The sequence below is a fragment of the Schistocerca cancellata genome, chromosome 3 (assembly GCF_023864275.1).
Source record: "Schistocerca cancellata isolate TAMUIC-IGC-003103 chromosome 3, iqSchCanc2.1, whole genome shotgun sequence".
NCBI classification, from domain to species: Eukaryota; Metazoa; Arthropoda; class Insecta; order Orthoptera; family Acrididae; genus Schistocerca; species Schistocerca cancellata.
In genome coordinates, this window is record NC_064628.1 from 791,261,645 (window position 1) to 791,287,382 (window position 25,738).

At 40.3% G+C, this 25,738-nt stretch overlaps 1 protein-coding gene across 2 annotated transcripts in view; it reads left to right on the top strand.

The window, feature by feature from the left end:
• LOC126177062 (uncharacterized) overlaps nt 1-25,738 on the top strand; it is a 219,159-nt gene that overhangs the window by 151,023 nt on the left and 42,398 nt on the right. For both annotated transcript variants that reach the window (XM_049924298.1, XM_049924299.1), the window contains 2 exons: nt 10,362-10,575; nt 15,029-15,211. In XM_049924298.1, coding sequence (XP_049780255.1) covers nt 10,362-10,575; nt 15,029-15,211 — 397 coding nt within the window. The remainder of the gene's footprint in view (nt 1-10,361; nt 10,576-15,028; nt 15,212-25,738) is intronic.

The window sequence follows — 25,738 nt, forward strand, 5'->3', positions numbered from 1 at the left end:
GGCATAAGGCAAGTATTGGAAATCAACGCCGATTTCAACTGGCGAAAGGCGCGTTCGCATTCCGTCGTCCAGATGAACGGAACACCTTTACGGCGTAAGCGATGAAGCGGAGCTGAAATGGAAGAGGCGTGTGGGATATAACTATTATAGTAATTTATTTTTCCCAGCACACTCTGTAGCTGCTCCAAATTCTGCGGTGAAGGCAAGTCTTGTATGGCACGGAGGTGCTCGGGACTGGGATGTATGTCTTGGGCATTGAGTACATGTCCCAGATAGGGTAAGTCACAAGCAAAAAACACACATTTGTCCTTCTGCAAGCGAAGACCATTTTGTCGCAAGACCTGAAATAATGTTCTGAGATTGGCTAAATGTTCTTCTTCCATCATTCCAGAGATCACAATATCGTCCAGATAGTTTGCTGCAGTAGGGACCGATGCACAAACAGTTTGTAGATATTGCTGAAACAATGCAGGGGCGGATGCACACCCAAATGGCAGTCGCTTGAATCGATACAAACCAAGATGCATGTTAACTACCAAAACGCACTGGGATTCTTCATCCACCGGTATTTGCAAGTATGCAGCTGCTAGGTCCAACTTCGAAAAATATTTACCCGGGCACAGTTTGTCAAAAAGATCTTCCGGGAGGGGTAAAGGAAAAGTTGCAGTCACTAGTTGTGGATTCACTGTTGCCTTGAAGTCCACACAAAGTCTCAATTTTCTGGAAGGTTTTTGGCAAAATTACTAAGGGTGATGCCCAGAGAGAAGCCTGCACACGTTCAATTACACCTTGTGATTCCAAATCGTGTAATGTTTTTGTGACCTCATCATGCAATGCGTGGGGAACATTGCGTACTCTGAAAAATTTTGGTTGCGCATTTACTTTCAGTTCCAAATGTGCTTTATAGTTCTTAGTGCAACCGAGGCCCGGTGCAAAAATGTCTGCAAGTTCTTCACATAGACGAGAAACACTGTCGGAAGGCACAGTCTGGTTCACTGATAGGACCTGATTTACTATAGACAAGTTAAACAACTGAAATAAATCGAAACCAAACAAGTTCACTGCAGAAGAAGAACAAAGGATGTAAAATGACACAAGTTTTGTTTGTCCCTTGTATGTTGCAATAAGGCTGCACTGTCCTAACACAGGGATCTTGTGACCTGAATAGGTAATTAACAGTTGCAGCACGCTACGGAGGTGTGCCCTGCAGTTTGTAAGTGTCTTGATTGATCAGTGAAACTGCAGCCCCAGTATCGAGCTGGAATGGTATCACTTTGCCGTTAATGTCCAAGTCCACAAAAAGTTTATTGTCCTGCTGACGACAAGAGCGACTGTCTCATGCAGCGTGAACTGACACTGTTACAAAATCACTTGCGACTTGACAGGAGTTCCTGCGATGTCAACGCACACTATGTGTGGGACAAACACAGTCACTGTTAGAGGGAGTGGAACTGGGCGGAGTGGCATGAACTATATGAATTTCCATGGGCGAAGTGTCGCGAGCCTGAGTATCCTTGGTTCGATTCCGATTCCGGTGTGAAGCAAAGGGCCTGGAATGGTTTTGAGCTTCCGATCAGAGCTTTTACTGGCAAACACTCTGAACATGTCCTTTTTTATTACAGAAAAAGTAAATAGCCTGGTGTGACAGGCAATTCTCACGCGAATGTCTAGTAGCAACTGCGGGCATGATTTTAGCACTGCATTTGCTTGCCGGCGCGGTACACGTGGCTGAGAGCCTGGAGGCAGCAGCGTGGTCGGGCGCGTAGACTGTTTACTGTTCCGTGCAGCTCGCCCAGTGGGCCGGTTAACCTGACACACGGGTGGCGAAGTTTCAAATGATTCCTGAGCAAAGTCAAGTGTGTCCTACCGATCCAATATGTCCATCAGTTGTTGAAGGAAGGGATTGACTAGTTTCAAAATCTGTTCCCTTATACGAACATCAGAAACGTTCTGTGCAATTGCATCACGCACCATAGTATCTGAATAAGGGAGTCCACATTGACACTCAAAAGCACAATCCCTAGTAAGGCCTTGCAAGGTTGCAACCCACTCCCGATTAGTCTGACCTGCCATACGTTTTGTACGAAAGAAGGTATACCATTTGGCAACTGCATTGACTGATTCTTTGAAATATGCATCTAATGCAGACAAAATTTCGTCATAGGACAGAGTTGCTATGTCGCGTCGGGGAAATAATTTGACTATCACACGGTACGTGTGCACCCCTACGTAGGATAACAAAAAAGGCTGCCGCTCGTTACCTTGAATTCTGTAGGCAGCGAGATGGAATCCACATTGGCGTGACCACTCTGTCCAGCTTTCCAGTGCCACATCAAAAGGACGAAAAGGTGGTGCAACTGCGTTTTGTGGCTGCGTTAGCGGTGGAGCGGCAGCTGCCGCATCGTGTTGCAGCACACGTTGACCCTGGACGAGCTGTCCAAGGGCATCCAGTAAGACCTGCGTCTGCTGATTCTGTAAGCGATAAAATTCGCACAATACGTCGGGAGATGGTGGCGAAGCCATTACACAAGTAAATCAGGGCAGTATAGTTACGAACGTGGTGTGGCCTTGTCGCCAATGTTGTCGGTTGACAGGAGAGCCAACACCGGGTACTAGAGGAAGCCGAAAGGCACGCGTTTTAGCTCGCACAGTCTGGCGTGAGGTCTGGAACAGGACAAGGAAATTAGACTTTAGAAAAACGGATGTAGCGGGTGGAATACTTAACTTTAATCCATTAATGATGAGCGTCGCTCTTGACGATACATGATTACAGTACCAATAGTAACTGGTAATGGCGCCTTGCTAGGTCGTAGCAAATGACGTAGCTGAAGGCTATGCTAACTATCGTCTCGGCAAATGAGAGCGTATTTTGTCAGTGAACCATCGCTAGCAAAGTCGGCTGTACAACTGAGGCGAGTGCCAGGAAGTGTCTCTAGACCTGCCGTGTGGCGGCGCTCGGTCTGCAATCACTGATAGTGGCGACATGCAGGTCCGACATATACTAACGGACCACGGCCAATTTAAAGGCTACCACCTAGCAAGTGTGGTGTCTGGCGGTGACACCACAAGATTTTTATAATGTAACTGTAATTGTGACTTGTCCCATGCCCATTTTTTTCATTTCTTTCTTCCTTCCTTTCTGGTGTCCTTTATCTAGCCAACAGCACATCAGGACTGATATAGTGATAGTGATTTCACCAATCTATCTACAGATAACTAATAATACTCTCATATATGCTGTTGCCTCATTTAAACCACAATCAAGTACAAGTCCAAAGGCAGGGTCACCTACAAAGTTCAACACTTAATACTGAAAGCAGGTTTATTATTAACTCCAACATACAGCCAAAACAGATCTCCTGTACAGAGAGTTCAGTTATTTAGACAAAAACTGAATATTCCAGAATGACAGTATTTGCACAGCCATTGCATATTTCAGATTCACAAACATTAGAAACATAAGATATTTCAAGAAACTTCCAGAAATGAAAAATATCAAATAACAAATAATTGCTGATTGCCAGGCTGAAACCAGCAAGCTGCAGCACACAGGAAATGATGCTAACCATTTCACCACACTGGTGGCACCAGAGCTCATGGCATTGCTCCCTCTCCAGGAGAAACAGCAACCTGGTGCTTCAGAAGCTCTCATTGTAGCTGACTGCAGCACCCTGGATCTAGATCTTGTCACTGGACCTCTGTACAGCGGCACAGGTGGATCCTCACATTCTGGTCATGTTGTTACATCCTCTTCACTATGAAGAGCATCAGAGGTAGCTTCTCCTGTCGAAACTTCATGATCACTGAGTGGGACATAGTTTCCTTGAGTCACCTATTGTTAATGTGTGCCTGTGGATTACAGTAGAGCTCCATAAGAAGGGCATGGATGATGCCTCTGCCCTTTTGTTTTCTGTGTGAAGTGTCATCAAGGATACAATACAGCACAAAGTACAAGGTGTACAAATTTGCTTCCGCCGTTTGCTGATAGGTGGCGACAATGATAATTAGTGGTTGAAAGAAACAGATTGCAGATGTCAGGCAGTTAGCTTGTACCTCAGTCAACAGAACCTCATTCAAACATTAGTCAATTTTTGTCTGTGTCATAAAGTTGTTCTTGATTGAAAATGTCAGTTTACAAGCCTAATTCTCGTCATTTGCGGGAGATGTTTCTGTTTTGTTTCAGTATGAAGAAAACAGTGGCTGAGTCTCATCAAATGCTCTCAAGTACATATGGTAAGGATGCTGTTAGTGAAGGAACGTGTTGTGAGTGGTTTCAATGCTTCAAGAATGGTGATTTTAATGTCGTAGACTGGCACAGTGGTGGAAGAGAGAATGTTTTTGAAGATGCAGAATTGGAAACATTGCTGAGTGAATACTTGCATCAATAATATTTGGCACGATTAGTGGGAGTGACACAGAAAGCCATTTCAAAATGTTTCAAGGCTATGGGTATGATTCAGAAAGAAGGAACTTGGGTCCCATGTGAACTGAAACCAAGAGACGTTAAATGGCATTTGTGTGTTTGTGAACAGTTGCGTTCAGAGGCAAAAATGGAAGGGATTTCTGCAGTGCATTGTGGCTGGGGACGAAAAATGGGTTCATTACGATAACCCTAAATGCAAAAAATCATGGGGATATCCCGGCCATGCTTCCACGTCAACGGCCAAACCGAATATTCACGGCTCCAAGTTCATGCTCTGGATTTGGTAGGACCAGGTGTTAAAATCCAAGTGAAACAATCACAAGTGCTCATTATCAAATGCAATTAATGCATTTGAGCAGAGCATTAAAAGACAAACGGCAGCAATACAGCGAGAGTCACAATAAAGTGATTTTGCAGCACGACAATGCTTGACCCCAAATTGCAAAAGAGGTCAAAATGTACTTGGAAATGTTAAAATGGGAAGTTCTACCCCACCTACCATATTCTCCAGACATTGCTCCCTCTGACTATTACCTGTTTAGATCAATGGCGCATGGCCTGGCTGACCAACACTTCCGATCTCATGAAGAAGTCACAAATTGGATCGATTCATGGATCGCTTCAAAAGATGAACAATTTTTTCAACTCAGGATTTGTACACTGACTGAAAGATGGAGAAAGTAGTGGCCAGCGATGAAAAATACTTTGAATGGTGCATGTGTAACCAATTTGTTTCATTAAAGCCTCAAATGTTGGGGAAAAAATGGCGGAAGCAAAGTTGTACGCCTTGTAGCACTTTCGTACCTTTCCTGATAGTTCCATGTTCCACATGGTATAAAAATCCATACCAAGTCTCCAAGGCTGTATCTTACTGGCCAGTGGTTGATGTTAAAGCATTCTCAGTCTTAACCCTGAGTGTCCAGGCTCTATATGTAAGCCAGTTGCCTTGCTTCTTCAGTCCTGGTGATGAGTGTTTTACATAATCATCTTAATTATAATCTGGTTCAACAGGACAGAGTGTGTATTCATTGTCATTTCAGCCTCATGACAGTGGAGGAGAAAGAACAATGTGATGCCTGTAGTATCTTGCTCCACTGTGTTGTATGCAAATATCGTGACAGCAATTTTGTAGCCCAGTGTCTCTGTTTCACATCAGCATACACTGAGGGCATATCTGTCAACATCTTATTAAAAAAAATTTGTGGGGCCATTGTCTGTGGAAGGGAGGCAATTATCATCCTGTGGGTAATGTCACAATGTGAAATTATCTCTGATCTTTATTGGAAACTTTTTCACAATCAGAGATCATCATATGGGGTGTTCAGTGCTTCAAAATGATATCTTCTACAAAGAATATGCAGTCTCCAGAATTTAAGAAGTTGGCATAGCTTTGGTGACAGCATAGCAACTGAAGTAGTCAGTGCAGACTGTGATCAATTACTTCTTGTTCGTCGATTTTGAGAACCTCCACAAGAGGTCAATTCCAATTTGGTGGAATGGTGCTGCTGCAGATGGGATGGTATCAGATGTCCTGGAGGTAATTTTAACATGTGGAGCATTATGAAAATAATTCAGGATTGCTGGCCACAGATAAGCTGAGGTGACAAGCAATCTTTCCTGCCCCATCGGATCATAGTTTCTCTTATACAATGTTCTATTTATTAATTGGAATCTTTTTCTGGTTGGTTCCCCATCTGAAAAAGTTTCTAAAGTGCATCTTCATTCTGTTCAGCAGCAATGTCATGTCTGCGTCCATTTTTATATATGATTGTGACATTGTACTCCTGAAGCCTCAGTGTCCATCTTGGCAGTTGAGCTAATGGATCCTTCAGACTAGTCAGTCAGCAAAGAGAATAGCTATCCATCAGAATAGCAAAAGTATGGCTGGAACATGTTGATGACCCAAACAACAGCAAGACACTCTTTCTTGATTGTAGAGTAGTTCTTCTTTGACTTGGAGACACTCTGTAAATATGTCACCTTTCAGCACCTTCCTGAACTTGTATTAAAACTGCACCTATCACAGAACAGCATCAGTGAAAGATTCTGACTTGGCATTCACATCATACAATGATAGATCTGGGGAAGATGTTAGCACTTCCTTGAGGACAAGAAAAGATCTTTCTTGTGCCTAGTTGCAGTAAAATTTGGCATCTTTCTGCAGTATTTCCTGCAAGAGACATACAGAAGTCCTCTATGAATTTCCAGTAGTACAAGCAAATTTTGAGAAAACTTCTCATGAATGTGCCAAGGAGTTGGAAAATCTGTGATTGCTCTTATAATGGACTCCATCACCATTCAATAAGTGCCACATGATTCTTATTTATTGTGTGACAAAGAGGTGCTTTTTGGATTTAGATGGACACCTGCCATCTGAACACATTTCAGCACAGTTGTCAGTGAGCTTAGATATTCTTGAAATGTCTTTGTAAAATGACAGTGTCATCCAGATAGCAAAGGCAAATCGTCTATTCAAAGTGTCAAAGCAGGTTGTCCATCGTAAATTTGAAGGTGCCTGGAGCATTACATAATCCAAACTATATCACTGTGAACTCATACAGCCCATCAAGAATTTTGAAGGCAGTCTTTTCTCAGTCAGCCTCATCAACCTCAATTTGCCAGTAACCTATCGGAATCTCAAAAGTAGAGAAATAATTTGCTTCTTTCAAGTGGTCCATGGTGTCATAAACATGTGGCAATGTGTAGACATTTTTCTTCATGATTTCGTTTGGCCATCAGTAGTCAACACAGAAACACAATGTGGTAACCTCTTCCTTCAACAGAAACACAGGAGAGAGCCAAGGACTCTCTGAAAAGTCAACAATGTCATCTTGCACCATCTTCTCCACTTCCTCCACAATTATTCGTCATTCAGCTAGTGATACTCTATATGACTGCTGGGTAATTAGTGTATGATCCCAGTGTTGATGTGGTGTTTTATCGTGGGCTGCTTAGTCTGTCATTTCTCCACTCTGGATATGAAAGCATCTAAAAATTGATTCAGAATGACTATTACTTGACTATGTTGTTCCTCAGTCACATTAGATAATATTTTCAGTTCAGTACTAGCTTCCTCCCTGCATTGTCTGTGGTAGTAGTAGTGCAAGATTCTTTGTTGATGACACTAAGCTGTCCTTTCTGGAATGGTTTATCTGTACCTATGCACATATATGTAGGTATGAGTTGTGGCTGCTCAACAAAGTTAGTGATCCAAAGTTCCCCTTAATCACCCACAATGTTTATGATCATTGCTGACACAGGCATTATAGTGTGTATGCAGCACTGTGTTTGATAGACTGCTCAGCTAACTTTATGCAGATTCATGTTTAGCATGCCCTTAAGCCCAGACCTTTGTCCTGCTCTACTGGAGACTTTCTGGCAGCCCTAGGAACATAGAGGGTCTCCTGTTTCATGCTATGTACCAGTGGTACTTTATTTTAAACTAATTTAACCTCTGTTATTTACTTTATATAGACTCAAATTTTGCATGCACCAGAAATTGGACACAGATCCCAAAACTTGTTTTGTGTGTTCCTTTTAGGCTTTTACATTATCTACTTGGAGCCATGGCAATATAGATGTTTTGAAGTATCTGTTGCATCCACATTTAAACCACAATCAAGTCCAAATGTGTAGGTAGAGTCATCAGTGAAGTTCAACACTTAGGACTGAAACCACATTTATTACTGACACCAACATACAGCCAGAACAGAACTGATCTCCTGCATGGAGAGTCCAGTACAAACATCAAATATTCCAGGATGCTAGTATTTATGCAGCCATTGAATATCCCACAAACGTTAAAAACACAAGATATTTCAAGAACCTTCCAGAGACTATAAGTATGAAATAACAAGTAATGATTGCTGGTGGTCGGGTTTGAACCAGCTACCCACAGCACATCACGCAGCGATGCTAACCAAATGTATAAGAGCTTGTGGCACTATTGTTATGATGGGGTTGTCACTTTCAAAGGCATTTTGCAACTATTGCCAGTTTCCCCTCCTCCCCTCTGCTCCCTTTCCCTTATAGAGGAATCTGTGTTGTCCCCCTTTTGTCTGTATTCAGTGTAATCATCTGGTCAAATGTAACATCATTCATCATTTTCCAAAGTGCTTGCACATCATCTGTCTAAGGCAGAAAACGGAGGTGGAAAACTGTCTACAAACCATATCCAAGCTGGGAAGCATACTGGCCCCCATCATTAATGTGTGAGGTGGAGCTGACATGGGGCAGTACACCTCCTTGTGGTTTGGAACCAAGTAATTATTATAATGCAACTGTAATTGTGAGTTGTCCCATAATCATAGTTTTTCTTATTATGAGCTAATTATAATATTTATACAAATTGTAATTGTCTTTTTTCCCATATCTACAGTAAGTATAAGACCACACGACAGGATTTCTGGGATCAATAAAAATCAGATCAAATCAAGTGAAATTCGTAGAGGATACTATAGTTATAGAGTTTGAGATCTCCAAAACTTAATGTTTTTTTTTAACTTTTTGTTCACACACAGACAGATATGTATAGAAAAACTTTCATTATTCCATGTTTTTTAAATATAAGGCTTACACACATATAATGTTGGCTCATAAGTTCTGAAATATAAAGTCAGCAAATAACTGAAGTCATCTTTTAATACTTCAGATATATAAGAACTTCAGACTAACTTGTCTTTTTTCCAGTTGTGAAACTTGCAAACTATTTTTCATACTACATTTGTAAAATCTGAGGTGGTCTTATTCAGATATATATTTGTATTACCAACTCAAAAATTAAAAAGAAAAGTTCAGTATATCTTTCTTTTACCACATAGTACTGCACTTTTGTGGGCAAACAAATAACATTTTATTAGTAACATGAGCCATACATGTTTAAACAGATATTCATTATCAGTCAATATCACAATTACAGTTCTTTTGTGATTACTGGTTTTGATTTATTTAACACACCATCTCCTGATCACTCAGTATGACAGCAGTAGGTCTGATTGATAAATGTACTGTATGGGACATAAAAGATAACATTCTGTGTGGTATGCTTATTCATTAGACCTATTACTATTGTAGTTTGCAACAAGAAGTGATCATGGCTCACATGTAGACACAATGTCTTTTTGCATAAAATTACACATCTTTTTAGTACTGTTAAATCAAGCAATGGAAAATCCAGGATGTAATGTGAAACCAGTCATGTGGTGTACAAACTAAGCTGCAACCACTGTGCTGCATTCTATGTAGGCATGACAACCAACAAGCCGTCTGTCTGCATGAATGGCCACCGACAACCTGTGGCCAAGAAACAAGTGGACCACTCTGTTGCTGAACACACTGCCAACCATGATACTCTTCTTTTCAATGACTGCTTCACAGCCTGTGCTGTATGGATCCTTCCCACCAACACCAGCTTTTCTGAACTGCGCAGTAGGGAACTTTCTCTGCAATACATCCTACATTCCTGTAACCCTCCTCACCTCAACCGTTGTTAGTCGTTGTCCTCACCCATCTAACCCCTTCCCTGCACCCATTCCCGGCACTACGCAGACATCATTCCACCACCATACCCAGTCTCTTTTTTTAAATTTATTTTATTTATTTATTTCTCTCTATTTCGCTCCTTTTCCGCTACTCCCCCCCCCCCCTCCCGCCTGCCCACTGCCCAATCTGCAGCACTTCACTGTCCACCATCCTCAGCCTCCTCCTTTCCCCCACCCAGTCACCACTCTCATCATGTACTGGTGCTGCTGCTCGCAGTGTGGTTTCAGTTGCCTGAGACTGCAGTCGTGTGTGTGAGTTGCGTTTTTTTATTAGTACTGTGAAATGAGACACATATTACAGAAGACATTACAGTTCTTAATGATTTTCAGGCACTTGTATACAAATTATATATCATCTGTAAATCACACATGAACACAATATTGATTTTGTTTCATAGGTGGATGATGGACACCAGTTCATAGTGGATGAAGCAGAACCTTGTGACACTGTACAAAAAGAGGTGGATGAAATTCCTTATGAAAGTATGACATTCACAATGCGTTGGAAGACAAGACTTCAACCAGGCAATAAACTGCCAACCAAAAGGCGGCATCATGGTTTTCGAACCAAATGGCAAGATACTGAAGAAGTAATAAATAGTGGTCTTCTTGGTAGGTATAACAACATATTTCATGTGAGTATTTAATATTTGAAATCAGATGACATGTTACTGAGCTACATTAGTGTAGTATGATGTTGCCAGTTTACTTTTCTTCTGGTGAAAAACATTTTTGCTTTAGTTAATGTAATAACCTTTTTTAAGCAAACTATGTCTGCTCCCTTAACAAATTAGGAAGTAACTAGTCAACGGATATTGATACTCTTGTAGAAATATTCATTTGATTCATAAGCCAGTTTGTAATTCTGGTATAGGGTTTGTCTGACGCCATATGAATGGTGTCACAAGCCACCATAACAAAAGAAGCCATCTAAGTTGAAGGTGGACGGTTGTGGACAGTTCTAAGGAGTGTTCAGTTGGTTAAGCCAGTTACTAGTAGAATGATTGGTATGATTCAGTTCTGTCAAATACCCTGACAGAAAAAAAATCAGAACACGAAGAAAAAGTTATGTTACATAAACAAAGGTTGGTTGGTGTGTTTTTACTTCTCTTTTAGATTTTGCCCCAGATGCATAAGAGTAGCCCTACTAGCACCACTATGAGGATGCAAATCATGTTTACTTTAAATACATGCTGTAATGGTCATGAGCATTTGTTACCTTTGAGGCTGGATGTGGTGAGTTGATGAGGGTCAAGATTGCCTTCAAGGTGACAAAGATGCCATTATCAACATCTCACAGAGTTTGAGCAAAGTCATGTAATAAGGTTACAAGAAGCTGGATGTTCCTTCCATGATCCTTCAGAAAAACTTGGTAGGAATATAGTCACTGTACGTGACTGCTGGCATAAGAGGTCATGAGAATGTACGGTCACAAGGCCAGGGGCTCTGTACAGCCACGTAGCACTACCAAAAGGGATGACCATTGTGTTTGGCATATGTTTCTGGTACATTGTATTACATCTGCAGCAGCAATATGAGCAGCAGTTGGCACCACAATTACACAACAGTCTTTTACAAATCGGTTACTCCATGGACAGCTCCAAGCCAGATGCCCTGTAGCATGCATTCTGATGACCCCCAAACCACCACAATTTGCGACATCAGTGGTGTCAAGCAGGAGATCATTGGAGGGCAGTGTGGAGGTCTGTTGTGTTTTCTGATGAAAGCTGGTTCTGCCTCAGTGCCAGTAATGGCTGTGTGTTGGTTAGGAGGTGGACAGTTCAAGCCTGCAACCAACCTGTTTGTGTGTTAGACACACTGGACCTACATCTCAAGATATGCTCTGGAGTGCAATTTCATATTACAGCAAGAGTACTCTTGTGGTTACCCCACACACCCTGATTGCAAATTTGTAGGTCAGTCTGGCAGTTCGACCTGTTGTGCTGCCATTAATGAACATCATTCCATAGGGTGTTTTCCAACAGGATAACAGTCACCCACATACTGCTATCGTAACCCAACATGCTCTACAAGACACGTGTTGCCTTGGCCTGCTTAATCACCAGATATGTCTCTATTTAAGCATATATGGGAGATCATGGATGCCAACTCCAGCATCATCTACAAGGGTTGCCCAGAAAGTAAATCACTGCATTTTTGTCTTCAACAATTATTTATCGAACATAATGAGAGTTACACATATGAAATAATGGTGTTTTATCTACACGCCCTATTTTTCCACATAATATGCATCCTGTTTTATGGTCTTCCTCCAGCACTAAACAAAGGTGTGTGTGAGCTCTGGCGGTACCTCTCCTTGTCTTGGTGGCGGAGCCAGTGCTTCTCTGAGTGAATCACCTCCTCCTCATCCTCAAAATGTCTCCCATGAATGGATCCTTTAATGGCCTGAGCAAGTGGAAGCTCACTGCAACTTGTCAGGTGTGACAGCTATCGATGATCTCCCCGACCGCTGCAAATCATGGAGCTCCTCTGAACTGCATTCTGATGACCTCACCCTCTGTGCCCAGTGACTAACTGTATTTCTGTCGACAGCAGATGCGCTATAGACTTTGCACAAGTGGTTGTAAATATTCCCGTCAGTGTCTTTCTCTGCAGTCAGAAATTCAATGACAGAATGTTGCTTGTAATGTACATCACCTATACATGCCATTTTGAAACTGTCCTGCTGCTGCAATATCTGTCATAAGAGATGCACTCACTCAGGAGACTTCAAACGAATACATACATAACGTTTTGCATTCGTATAATTGTTTTTAGCAGAGAAAAAAAATGTGATGCATCACTTTCGGGGCAACCCTCATACAACCAGCATTAACCATCCCTCTATTGACCAACCAGATGCAACAGGCATAGAACTTCATCCCAGAAACTGACATTTGACACCTGCACAACACAATGCATGTACATATGTATGCATGCACTGAACATTCTGGTGATTACACCTGTTATTAATGTACCAGCATTTCACATTTACAATGGCTTATCTCACACTTACATTAACCTATGATCTTGCAGTGTTAATCACTTAAATATATTACCTAGGCAAACGTATTCCTGAAATTTCATTACTTTATATAAATTATTATTTAGTGTTGTGATTTCTTTTCTGTCAGTGTAGTATGATGGCAACAGTGACTACATCATGCTCAGTGGAGTTAATGTCTTTTTTGTGCTGAATGATAATAAACAAACTTAACATAAAATTTTTGTTTGTTTTTTAATTATTTAAAATCGCCTCAAATATTACATGACACACAGACCTGCAATCTTGGACAAATTAGTGACCACATGATAAGCATAAATAAATCCAAGTGAGTTGGGAATTAAAAAATCTGCCAGGTTCCAGGCTTTCACAAAGAAAAAGCAATGAAGTGTGGTACATATTGCTTTTACTGCAGTGCCATTATATTTACTTCACTGAAGTGACATCTGGAAATCAGATAACAACAATCCATCAATTTCTAGAAAATCTATATTACTATATAAAGACAAGATGCTGTCCATCATTGTTTACAAAAATCTCAAAAAGTTCTTGACTGATTTACTTTTTTTCATACATTACTCTAACAAACATTTGTATAGACATACGCAACATACTTTTATATATATCAAGATGAACCTGAAAATTTCTGGACCAATTTACTTTGGATTTTTACATGATGCTCTAATAAACATTCGGACAGACATAGCCTCTCTCTCTCTTTCTCTCTCTCTCTCTCTCTCTCTCTCTCTCTCTCTCTCTTTCTCTTTCTCTCTTCTTTCTTTCTCTCTTCAGTCCCACCTTACAGTTTTGTGATTAAATAATTATTTATCAGATCATCACAGAGATGCTCATATAACTCTAGTGGGTAACACTGCAAGAGGACCGTACTTCAAGGAAAGGTGTACTGTAAAAATTCAATGAGCGTATATTCTGAGAAAGGTCAAACTGTATGTTACTTCATCTCACATACATCTCAAATAAGCTCATTATGATTCATTTGCAAAAGACTGACCTAACACTGAGGTTTACTGGCTTTCATTCTTCCTGTGAACCATTCACAAATGAAACAGAAAGAAGTAGAAATGAATTTAGTGTTGGAATGTTAAACAAGACCATTCACAAACTTCAAGGAAATGAATGAAAGTTATCCAGTATACATTTTAAAGAAAAACAAGCTCCTTCCACATTTAACGAATGTAACTTAGTCATGGCTTCAACTTGAACCAAAGCATATAAAATTAAAAAATATATATATTTCAGCTTACACATACTTAAAAACTTTGTGTCACTGATGTTTGTAATCAACAGCTTTCAGAAAACAACTGTGCATCAAAAAGGGATGAAATTTTTGTCAGTGCCTAATTACACAGGCACAAACAAGTTCCCCAATTTTTTTGACAAGTGCTGCTGTCTTCATGTTGAGGTTGTAAACTTTTCATACTAACCTCATTGTGTTATGTTTCCATATTTTTTGTTTACTAGAAAAATTCAGTTATACTTTGTTTGAAGTATTATAATTTCCAACTTACTTAACCCGCCAACAATTGTAAGGAAGAAACTGTTACTTATATTAATAGTAAATTTGTGTTCATTGGCTTCAGAACAACAATTAGTTGCAAGTGCTGTTTTGTAATCACATTACAGAAGAACAAAACAATAAAATAAAAAGGAGAGTGTCAGGATCTTGTAAATCTATCATGAAGGTAACTAAAGTTCTGCTGAGAATTGTTTTATATTCGATTTTTGCAGGAAAAAAATGGAATGCAGTGAATAACTTTCCTGAAAACCCAAAAAGCAATTACAGCTTAAAGATACATACCGGTATATCATAGTTCAGAAATACCTTAAAAACTGTAAAGTAAAGTTAGAGTAACAAAGGAGCTGTGTAAGGGGATAAACTTTTTGTTGGAATGACAGTTTTTGTAAAAAATTAGTTTGATGAAGCAAATTGTGAAACAAGAGCTTTTTGTTTTAAACTGTTTGTTTCTAAGGAATATATTATATCATTGATATTATTCTCTCCATTTTGCTTTTAACAGTTAATGCATGCATTTCTTGCAGATTCTATGACACCACAACAAGTAAAGCTACAGGAAGCAAAATTTGAAATTATTACTTCAGAGCTTTCGTACTATAAGTCTTTGTGTATACTTGAGCGCATGTTTGCAGAAAATCCCACTCTGAATAAGATAGAAATTCTGCCTCATAAGGACAGAGAAATTCTATTCTCACAAGTAAAACCAGGTAAGGGAGAATTTCATGCTATTACTATATTAAATACAATAAATTGTAGTTATATCCCATAAGATGATGTAGCATTCAGTGAAGAGTACCTTGCACTCATTTTTGTCTAAACACCATACAGTAAATTCACTTTTTTGTGTTTTGTGATGTGCCTTACTTTATTTTATTTCACCATTGTATGCAGTGTGTATAGGTTAACAACATTATTATTGATCCTTTTTGGTTCTCAGTAGTGTTTTTTTTTCTTTAGTCATTTTAAATTTTACATTTTTTTGTGTTCAGGGATCTCCTCACTGCCATAGTGTCATCATAATCAGAGGGGAGAAGAACATAAATACACTATGTGATCAAAAGTATCCAGACACCCCAAAAAACATATGTTTTTCATATTAGGTGCATTGTGCTGCCACCTACTGCTAGGTACTCCATAACAGCAACCTCAGTAGTCATTAGACATCGTGAGTGAGCAGAATGGGGCACTCCACGGAACTCACAGACTTCAAACATGGTCAGGTGATTGGGTATCACTTGTGTCATACGTATGCACACGAGATTTCCACACTCCTAAACATCCCTAGGTTTACTGTTTCCAATGTTAAAGTGAAGTCGAAATGTGAAGGGACACATACAGCACAAAAGTGTACAGGCTGACCTTGTCTGTTGACTCACAGAGACCGCCGACAGTTGAAGAGGGTCATAATGTGTAATAGGCAGACATCTATCCAGACCATCACACAGGAATTCCTAACTGCATCAGGATCCACTGCAAGTACTATAACAGTTAGGCAGGAGGTGAGAAAACTTGCATTTCATGGTTGGGTGGCTGCTCATAAGCCACACATCACGCCAGTAAATGCCAAACAATGCCTCATTTGGTATAAGAAGCGTTAACATTGGACAATTGAACAGGAAAAATGTTGTGTGAAGTGACAATGTGGCAATCCGATGGCAGGGTGTGGGTATGGTAAATGCCCAGTGAACATCTTCTGCCAGTGTGTGTAGTGCCAACAGTAAAATTCGTAGGCGGTGGTGTTACGGTGTGGTCATGTTTTTCATGGAGGTGGCTTGTACCCCTTGTTGTTTTGTGTGGCACTATCACAGCACGGGCCTATATCGATGTTTTAAGCACGTTCTTGCTTCCCACTGTTGAAGAGCAATTCAGGGATGGTGATTGCATCTTTCAACATGATCGAGCACCTGTTCATAATGCACGGCCTGTGGTGGTGTGGTTACACGACAATAACATCCCTGTAATGGACTGGCCTGCACAGAGTCCTGACCTGAATCCTATAGAACACCTTAGGGTTGTTTTGGAATGCCAACTTCTTAGCAGGCCTCACCAACCAACATCGATACCTCTCTTCAGTACAGCACTCCGTGAAGAAAGGGCTGTCATTCCACAAGAAACCTTCCAGCATCTGATTGAATGTATGCCTGCGAGAGTGGAAGCTGTCATCAAGGCTAAGGTTGGACCAACACTATATTGAATTCCAGCATTACCAATGGAGGGTGCCACGAAGTTGTAAGTCATTTCCAGCCAGGTGTGTGGATAGTTTTGATCACATACTGTACATCAAGCATCCATGAATACTTTTAATTTTGTTCCACATGTTTTCATATTTTATCTGCTTGCATTTTAGATATCTGAAGTGTAAATGAGAATAAGGCTTCAATTGACCTTGACTGGCCTGTTTCAGTATTCATACTAAATGGTTCATTAAATAGATGTTTGACACTCTGCCATGTGAGACAAAACCAAACCTGACTCATGAACTCACCTCATCAGCAAATGTCCTGAATGACTCACTCTTCGAATAAGGGAAGGGTGAGATTAAAAAGAATTGGAGCAGTTTGTTGTTAGAATCCTTTGTAAATTTTAATTGTGGTTGGTTCTCTTATCATTTCTCTCGCAGTATTTTGTTTGGCTTGTCTACTGTTCTCAAGTTCTGACAATAAGATAAATCAAAAATCATGCAGCTCATTATAAAATATTTTAAATTTCATAAATTATTCACAGCAAGTAAGGTTTGTCCACTTTACTTATATACCAACGTGGATTACATCAGTATTTTATTTTTATTTCCTTGTTCAGTCTGTCATACTTTCTCAGAGTTCTGTTAATAAACTATAATTTGACATTTGCCTTCTGCACCATAGGCCCATGTACCAGTCCTACATATACTGCTCTGAACTATGAGGTCAAGGAAACAGATCAGTTCAGTCTTATTAAAAATGTTAAAACAATACAGGACAATGTTCTGCTGGGTTAATGATTCCTTTTTTCCACATATTTTGATAGCAGACCTTGGTAGTGCTAGTGCCAATAATAAAATTTTAATATAGCTTGTGCTACAGCTATTTGTTTTATTTTATTGTCATTTCTAGAACAATATAAATGAAAAGATTGTTCCACAGCCACATAATTGTTTTTCTAATTATGGGAACAAGTGAATGAAAACAAATGATTCAGCTAATTGTAGTTTTATGTATCAGTTAAATTATTATTCATTCATTTCTTTTGAGAGAAACCATTCTGTGGGAGCATCTGCATGAAAACAATTGACAATCCATTGAAGTGTTGCATACTGACTGAGTTATTCATTCTTTCTTTTTGTGTGAAACAGGTCTAGTTTTCTGTCAGTTGAACCATGTATTCATTCTTTCAATTGAAACCCCTGGAGGGGAGAGAGGAAAGAAACTATTGATTTCAGCTGCATTGGGACTTTATGCATTATCAGGTGCAATGTGTGAAAATGTGTGCCAGACTGGGATTTGAACCTGGGATCTCCTGCTTACGAGGCCACTGCATTAACCACTGCATCACACAGTGTTTATCACAGTTGCATAGACTCTCAGCACACCTTCCTGCTGGCCAACATTCCCATGCAGCCCCACCATGTCTTCCATGCTTGCTGCTTCAACTGTGAAGACATTCAAGACATAAATATTCATTCAGATGCAGACTCATTACAGAAACAGACCATCGTTCTTATCTGAGCCTACACTGGACATAAGTACTCCACCAGCCTAGTTCAAAAGCAGGTCTCCCAGGCCGTCATATCCAATCCTGGTACTGTTGATACATCCAAAAAACAATTTCAGAGTACATCACTTGTCACTCAGTATTATCCTGGTCTTGTGTGTGTCAGTAAGCTACTTTGACAAGGCCATGACATCCTACAATCATACCCTGAAATGAGAACCATTCAGTCTGCGATTTTGTCCACCACCCCTAGAATAACTTTTTGTCATCCTCCCAATCTCTGCAATATCCTTGTCAGACCCTATGCTCCTTCTGCACCCATCTCCCTGCCCTATGGCTCCTACCTGTGTGACTCAACCTGCTGCAAGACTTGCCCTATGCACCCTCCTACTACACCACCCATACTCGCCTTGTAACTGGCAAACCATACATTATTAAAGGTAGAGCCACTTGTGAAATGGCACATATCGTATACCATCTGCTATGTAAACACTGTTCCACCTTTTATATTGGCATGACTAGCACCAAGTTATCAGTTATGATGAATGGGCACAGGCAGAGGGTGTGTACCAGCAACATACAATATCCTATGGCAGAGCATGCTCTACAACATGACAGTCATGACCTTGCTTCCTGTTTTACCACACATGCCATCTAGAGTCTTCCCCCAGAGACCAATATCTCAGAACTATGCAGGTGGGAACTAGAGCTACAACATGTCCTTGGTTCTTGCTACCCATCTAGCCTTAATTTACATTAATTTCTTTTTTCTCAGTAACTATTCCTTCACAGTAACTACTCCTTTCTTCACTCCATTTTAGTTTTCTACAGCTTCCATTTTCTGACCTGTCTATTTTTTGCTGTCTCCCTCCCTCCTCTGTTACATACAATGCACTTGGTTTTTTACTTTTATTAACTCATGTATGATGTTTTAGCAGTAATCTCCATCTTGCATATTACCTTGTTTTCCACCTCTAAGCTCTCAGGTTTTCAAATCTCATCCAGTGCAGTCCCCAACAATCAGTCTATCCTTCTCATTCCGTCCAGTAAGTCTCCCCTGACCCAGGGTTCTGGGTGATTTTTCTGAACTCTACCTCTTTTCTGAAATATGTCCAGTTCCTTTCCCTTCACCCTTCTTCCTTCCTCTTCAACCCTTCTGCCAGAAGAAGGAGCTACTGGCTTTGAAAGTGTCCATGAGTGAAACATTTTTTTTAATATTTGCATTCTTCTGCCACTGCTTGGCAAGTAGATTTTTTATCTATCCAGTTACATTATGCTTGATACTTTGAGATCCCTGCAGTACATTGAATGTAATTGTACATCTGCAATGGATTCATTGTCCATCAAGATGAATCAGTTATATGGATGCATGGTGTCTATTCCTTTGGACATGTCTGAAAGAACAGACACCATGCAGTATCCGCAGCTGTGATATATATTGTATAAGTGGAAGGTGGTGGGGAGAAACTAAAGGAAAAATAAGGAACTTTTGATGTCATCTGCATTGGGACTTTATGCAGAATCAGCAGCAGTGAATGAAAATGTCTGCCTAACCAGGTTTCAAACCCAGGATCTACCGCTTGCTAGGCAGTTGTGTTAACCATTGTGTGATCCAGACACAGTAGTTATCGCAATTGCACACACTATCTTGGCATGCTTCCTTGCCAACCTACAGCTGTGGATTCCATGTGTGTCGTGGTGTCTGTTCTTTTGGAAATATATGAAAGAACAGGCGCCATGCATTCATGTAATTGATTTGCCCTGATAGGCAATGAAACCACCACCTTCAGTGTAGAAGCACAATTGCTTTTGACCTCCTGAGGGAATCTCAAAGTAGCAAACATGGACAGGGACTGTGGATAGGTGGTGTTGAGTGTGAATGTGGATTGGCAGGGAGTGTGCTGAGACAGCCTGAGCAATTGTGGTAAGCACTGTGACTGGATGGCATAGTGGTTAATGCCTCTGCCCAGTATGTAGGAGATCCCAGTCCAGCACACATTTTCAATCTTCGCCACTGATTTTTACATCTACATCTACATCTGTACTCTGCAAATCACTGTGATGTGCATGGCAAATTGCATACTAGTTATCAGGGTTTCTTCCCATTCCATTCAGAATGGAGCACAGGAAGAATGATTTTTCTGAAGGCCTTTTTGCATGCAGTAATTATACTAATCTTATCCTCACAATTCCTATGTGAGTGATACTTGGGGAATTGTATTTTATTTCTAGAATCATCATTTAAACCCAGTTCTGGAAACTTCGTTAATAGACTTTTTTGGGGTAGTTTACATCTATCTTCAAGAGTCTACCAGTTCAGTTCCTTCAGTATCTGTGTGACACTCTCCCACAGATCAAACAGATCTGTGACTATTCATTCTGCCCTTCTCTGTATATGTTCAACAGCCTGTATTAGTCCTATCTGGTATGGGCCCCACCCACTTGAGCAATATTCCAGAGCAGGTCACAGAAGTGATTTTTAAGCAATCTCCTGGTAGACTGATTGCTCTTCCCTGGTATTTTACCAGTAAACTTAAGCCTGCCACCTGCTTTATCCATAACTGAGCCTGTGTGATCATTCCATTTCATATCCCTACATCTCACATGCAGCTTCAGTTTACATCTCAGTGGATCTGAGTTTCTTGTCTACTGGGACAAATACACCACCTCCATTTCCCATTTGCCTAACCTTTTGATATACTCTTAAATTTTCCCCAAAAATTTGACTGCTATCAATTTCAGGTTTCAACCAGATTTCTGTACCTAGTAAAGAACTGCAAGTGAGTGCCGTATCTGTGTGGAGTTCACTCAGCTGCTGTGCATGATAGATATGGTGTGAATAAACTTCACATCACATGGAGGAAGTTGCCTAATGATACAGTGGCTTGCATAGAGTTGTACATGTCATGTGGCTGCACATGACCTCAAAGTTGCAGTGTGTGTATGCTTGACATTTGCCTGTAGGCCTTGCTCTGAGTTGTGGCACAGTGAACTGTGTTTCGTTAGTTGCATAAAAGAGGCCATGTGCCTGTTTTATTGTGCTCAAAAGTTGCTCAAATGCTGAAAGTGAGTCAGCTCGTAAAGTTTGGATAGTAAGTGGTGGAGAACAGATGCCAGTCACTCAGCTTTTCCACACAAATGCAGTGCTCTAACATCTGGTCACTCTTCTGCATTGTTAACAATTAATGTTGATTTAATTTTGTCAGACAACAATTGGTATGATTTTCATCACTGTTGTCCCAAAAGGGGTTTCCCATTTAGCTTCTTTTTGTATTTGTCTTTTGTTTCTCTATACTATTAAACTTGTATATATTGTGCCACATAGTGGCCCCTTCATACAGCCTCCTTGTACCTCTGGTTACAATTCTCAGGTGAACCAGTTCTAGTGACAAGATAGTATTTTGGCATTTTGTAATATTTTGATGGGGATGACCATTTGTGGTAATGTTGTGTGTACTCTTATAGAGTTTGTGTGTTAAAGGATACATTGTCAGGAAACTGATACAATGGGAAAGTAGACACAATGTGTCTCAACTTACACATGATATTTTGTTGTTGTTTTATTTTGCTTTTAATTCTCTTGCTCTAATAGTACAACGAACAAAGGGTAGAATGGTTTTGTGGTCCATTATAGTAAGAAAATGTAGCATGAGGTTTTCTTTTTAGAGATAGTAACATCTATATTCCTTTGAGCACCAGTTACTTTTTGAAAAGAGGAGACTTCTCCTGTTTGTTTAATGCTATGAGGTCTATTTCCACTTTTGTCTTTCAGAATTTCGTCAGTATTATGTCTCTTATATGGATATGACAGACTTGTGATTTAGCATTTGCATTCATTCTCTCTATTAGATTTGAGCCACATGCATCTGTTAACTTAGGGCTTTGTGCTGTGTGACTGTTGCATTGGACTGATGTAATGATGCTTATTCCTAAGTGGATTCTTGCCTCAGTTGAAACCAAGTGTGCATCACAGATTTATAACACTTTTTTTGTGATTTAACTACAATCAAACACTATCACTGCAATTTCAGCTGCCTTATTCCCTACAGTTACCATGTAATCAGATGAGAAACAGGGCCTTTATCTTGTGTACACCTCCTAGATTCGTACAACATTCATACTCATTTCCTTTGACTCTTTCTCTAGTTCTGCCATTTCCAGAATGAGCCTCGTAGCTTTTAAGTGTAGAAATTTTAGTGTGCTACTGGCATCTGATGAAAACATAACACAGCGGTGAGGGTTGTTTGCAGCCAAACAGTGTCCAATCACAAGCCTTAACCAGGTTTTTGTACATAATGTTCAAGTCTGAAGTTTCTCTATAACTTGTATAAACCTTATGGAGTCCTTAACATTTGTTAATATGTCATATGTTTGTAAATGAATTTTATCTGTGCTCTCTAGGACTGCAGAGGTATTGGTGCCACCTTTTTGATGCACTAACTACATAACATATTGTAGCACCATTTTCAGTGGAGCATTGTCTTCCAATCTCTCCCATTTAATGACCACAACCATATGTTTTGTACATTAGTCCAGGGTCAAAAGATATATCTTAATCTATGTTCTCAATACCTGCACACAACTTTCATGTACAGCAATTTTCTGTCATAGTACTTTCTTTATGTACTGTGCTGAAATTGTAGATTTGAGAGATAAACTCTGTGGTGTTTGATTATATGGACTCTGCCTCTTCACTTCATTCTGATTCCAACAGAGTTAACTGAGAGCAACCAACTTCAGACTGCTTAGGTTTTCCTTCCTTTTTAGGTTTTGGGTTCCCTCCATCCTAGTAGAAAAAGTTTAAGAGTACATCAGTATGAAAGGCATTGTTTTAATTTAGTTTGCATATTTCTGGAGTTTTGTCATTTTGTGGATGTTATTACCATGGCTAATAAAACCTGGCTATCCGCGTGGTCTAACGTGCTGCTTCCCGAGCAGGAGGCATGCAGGTCCCTGGCACGAATCCGCCCAGTGGATTAGTGTCGAGGTCCAGTGTGCTGGCCAGCCTGTGGATGGTTTTTAAGGTGGTTTTCCATCTACCTCATCGAATGCAGGCTGGTGCCCCTTATTCCACCTCAGTTATACTATGTCGGTGATTGCTGCGCAAACACTGTCTCCACATGCGCATACACCATAAATACTCTACAACACAAACATCTGCAGTTACACTTGTCTGGTATGAGACATTCTCAGGGGAGAGGAGGGGGGTCAGGGGGGGGGGGGCGGGGGCGGGTCCACTGGGAGCCGAACTGTACAATAACCCTGGATTTGGTATGGGGTAGCAGCAGGGTGGGTGGACCACTGTGGCCTGTTGTGGGGTTGCGAACCACTGAGGGCTATGGAGGGACGAAGCCTCTCCATTTTGTCTAGGTCCCCAATTTAATACATACACACACACACGCGCGCACACACACACACACACACACACACACACACACACACACACACACACACACACACAGTGGCTAACAACTTAGGTTTCAAGAATGAGATTTTCACTCTGCAGCGGAGTGTGCGCTGATATGAAACTTCCTGGCAGATTAAAACTGTGTGCCCGACCGAGACTCGAACTCGGGACCTTTGCCTTTCGCGGGCAAGTGCTCTACCAACTGAGCTACCGAAGCACGACTCACGCCCGGTACTCACAGCTTTACTTCTGCCAGTACCTCGTCTCCTACCTTCCAAACTTAGGTTTTGTAAGTTGCATTAACTTGTTCAGTTTCAGATGATGCTTCACAAAAGGCTGGATTCATTGTATGTTGTATTTAGTAAGTCATATTCATTTCTTGTAAGCTGTTGAGAACTGCACCTGAAATGTGAACCAGTTAAATAATTTTCACTTCAACCCTTGAATAGCTCCAAAGTGCATTTATTCAAATCAATGTACAGCTGGACCTATAAAATACTTTTTGATAACCTGGCTGTGCTGCTATTCTGATGGTATTGTTACCTCCTAAGGTTTCTGTTGTGTTCTCAGTGACTTATGTAATCACACAATGCCAGTTTCTGACAGTCAATTTGAGCAATTTATATTTTGCTGTATGTATGCACAGCTCACTACTGCAATTTATTGTTGAATTTTGATAGCTATTTCCCCCCTCTAGTTCCAGTCTTGCTTTTATCAGTTGACACAATGTGAATATGTTCATCATCTCCTGAATCAGCTTTCGATTTTTATCTTTTAGGAATTCAGTTTTACTCAGCAGGCAAGGAGAACTTAGTTTTGCTATTTCATTTAGTAAATAGACATTCTCCCTTTATCTCATTATCCTTGCTTATAGTAGTGCACTATTGTTTAATTTTTACGTAAAATTTTGCATAACATCTCTTTTCATTGTAGTTGAAGTCCAATATGTTGCCTGATTTCATCAAGATATTAATTTATTCATATCAATTGTATTGTATTACGCCGTTCTCATTTTTTGATTCCCGCAACATGACGACTGCAGTTATTATTGTAATTTGTCGCCTAGGTTCTCATTTAAATGACTAGTACAGATGTACAAAAGTTCAGTAATGTCATTGCTAGCATACAGAACTCCTTTTATAGTTGTCTCACCATTAAGGTTTCACTGAATGTTTAACATACCAGCTGTTGTAGGACTGTCATCTATGCAACTGCATCCAGAGGTAATGTTACTGCGTCACTGTGGAGCTGGTGCACAGTTTGTGTTGTCAAAGATACATCACTAACAAAAATGGCTCTGAGCACTATGGGACTTAACTACTGAGGTCATTAGTCCCCTAGAACTTAGAACTAATTAAACCTAACTGCCCGAGGCAGGATTCGAACCTGCGACCATAGCAGCCGCGTGGTTCCAGAGTGTAGCGCCTAGAACCGCTCGGCCACTTCGACCGGCATACATCACTAACAGGGAGCACTGGTAACATTGGCCAAGTGAGATGAGGTTCCAAGATGGAGTGAATTGTCAGCAACATTAGTGCTATCCTTCTTTACTGTTGTTACCCAACACTAGCTGCATGACCTACCATGTGCAATATGTTGTAGGGAAGTGAAATCATAACTACAATATTTCAGTCTACATTCACATGGCTTGCAGCATTTCTATGTATTTCTCAGTTTCTTTGGAACTGTTATTCAACTGTTCATTAGCCCCAAAGGATCAGTAATAAAGGTTTTTGCCACTCAGTATTATCTTATATGGACACACACCTCTCAATACTTTTCTCTTACATTGACAAAAATATTTTGAATTAATGTTTTCACAGTAATTCTGCAATGAAACAGATTTCAGTACACTTACAAGATAGATTTCATGCATAAAGAACCAAAATGACCAGACATGCAGAGCAGCACTTCTGAAAGGAGCATTACAGAGGTGCACAATCTGCTTTGGGTCAAGACAGTGAGCACTTTTTAAGTATGTCATGAAGAGTACCGGTGTTATCTGTTCAGTCTGGAGGCTGGTTTAATGTAACTCTCCACACTTGTCTATCCTGTGCAAGACTCTTCATTTCTGCATCAATGCTGCAACTGCTTGAACCTGCTTACTGTAGTTTTGCACTCAAAGTGCCATGTAATT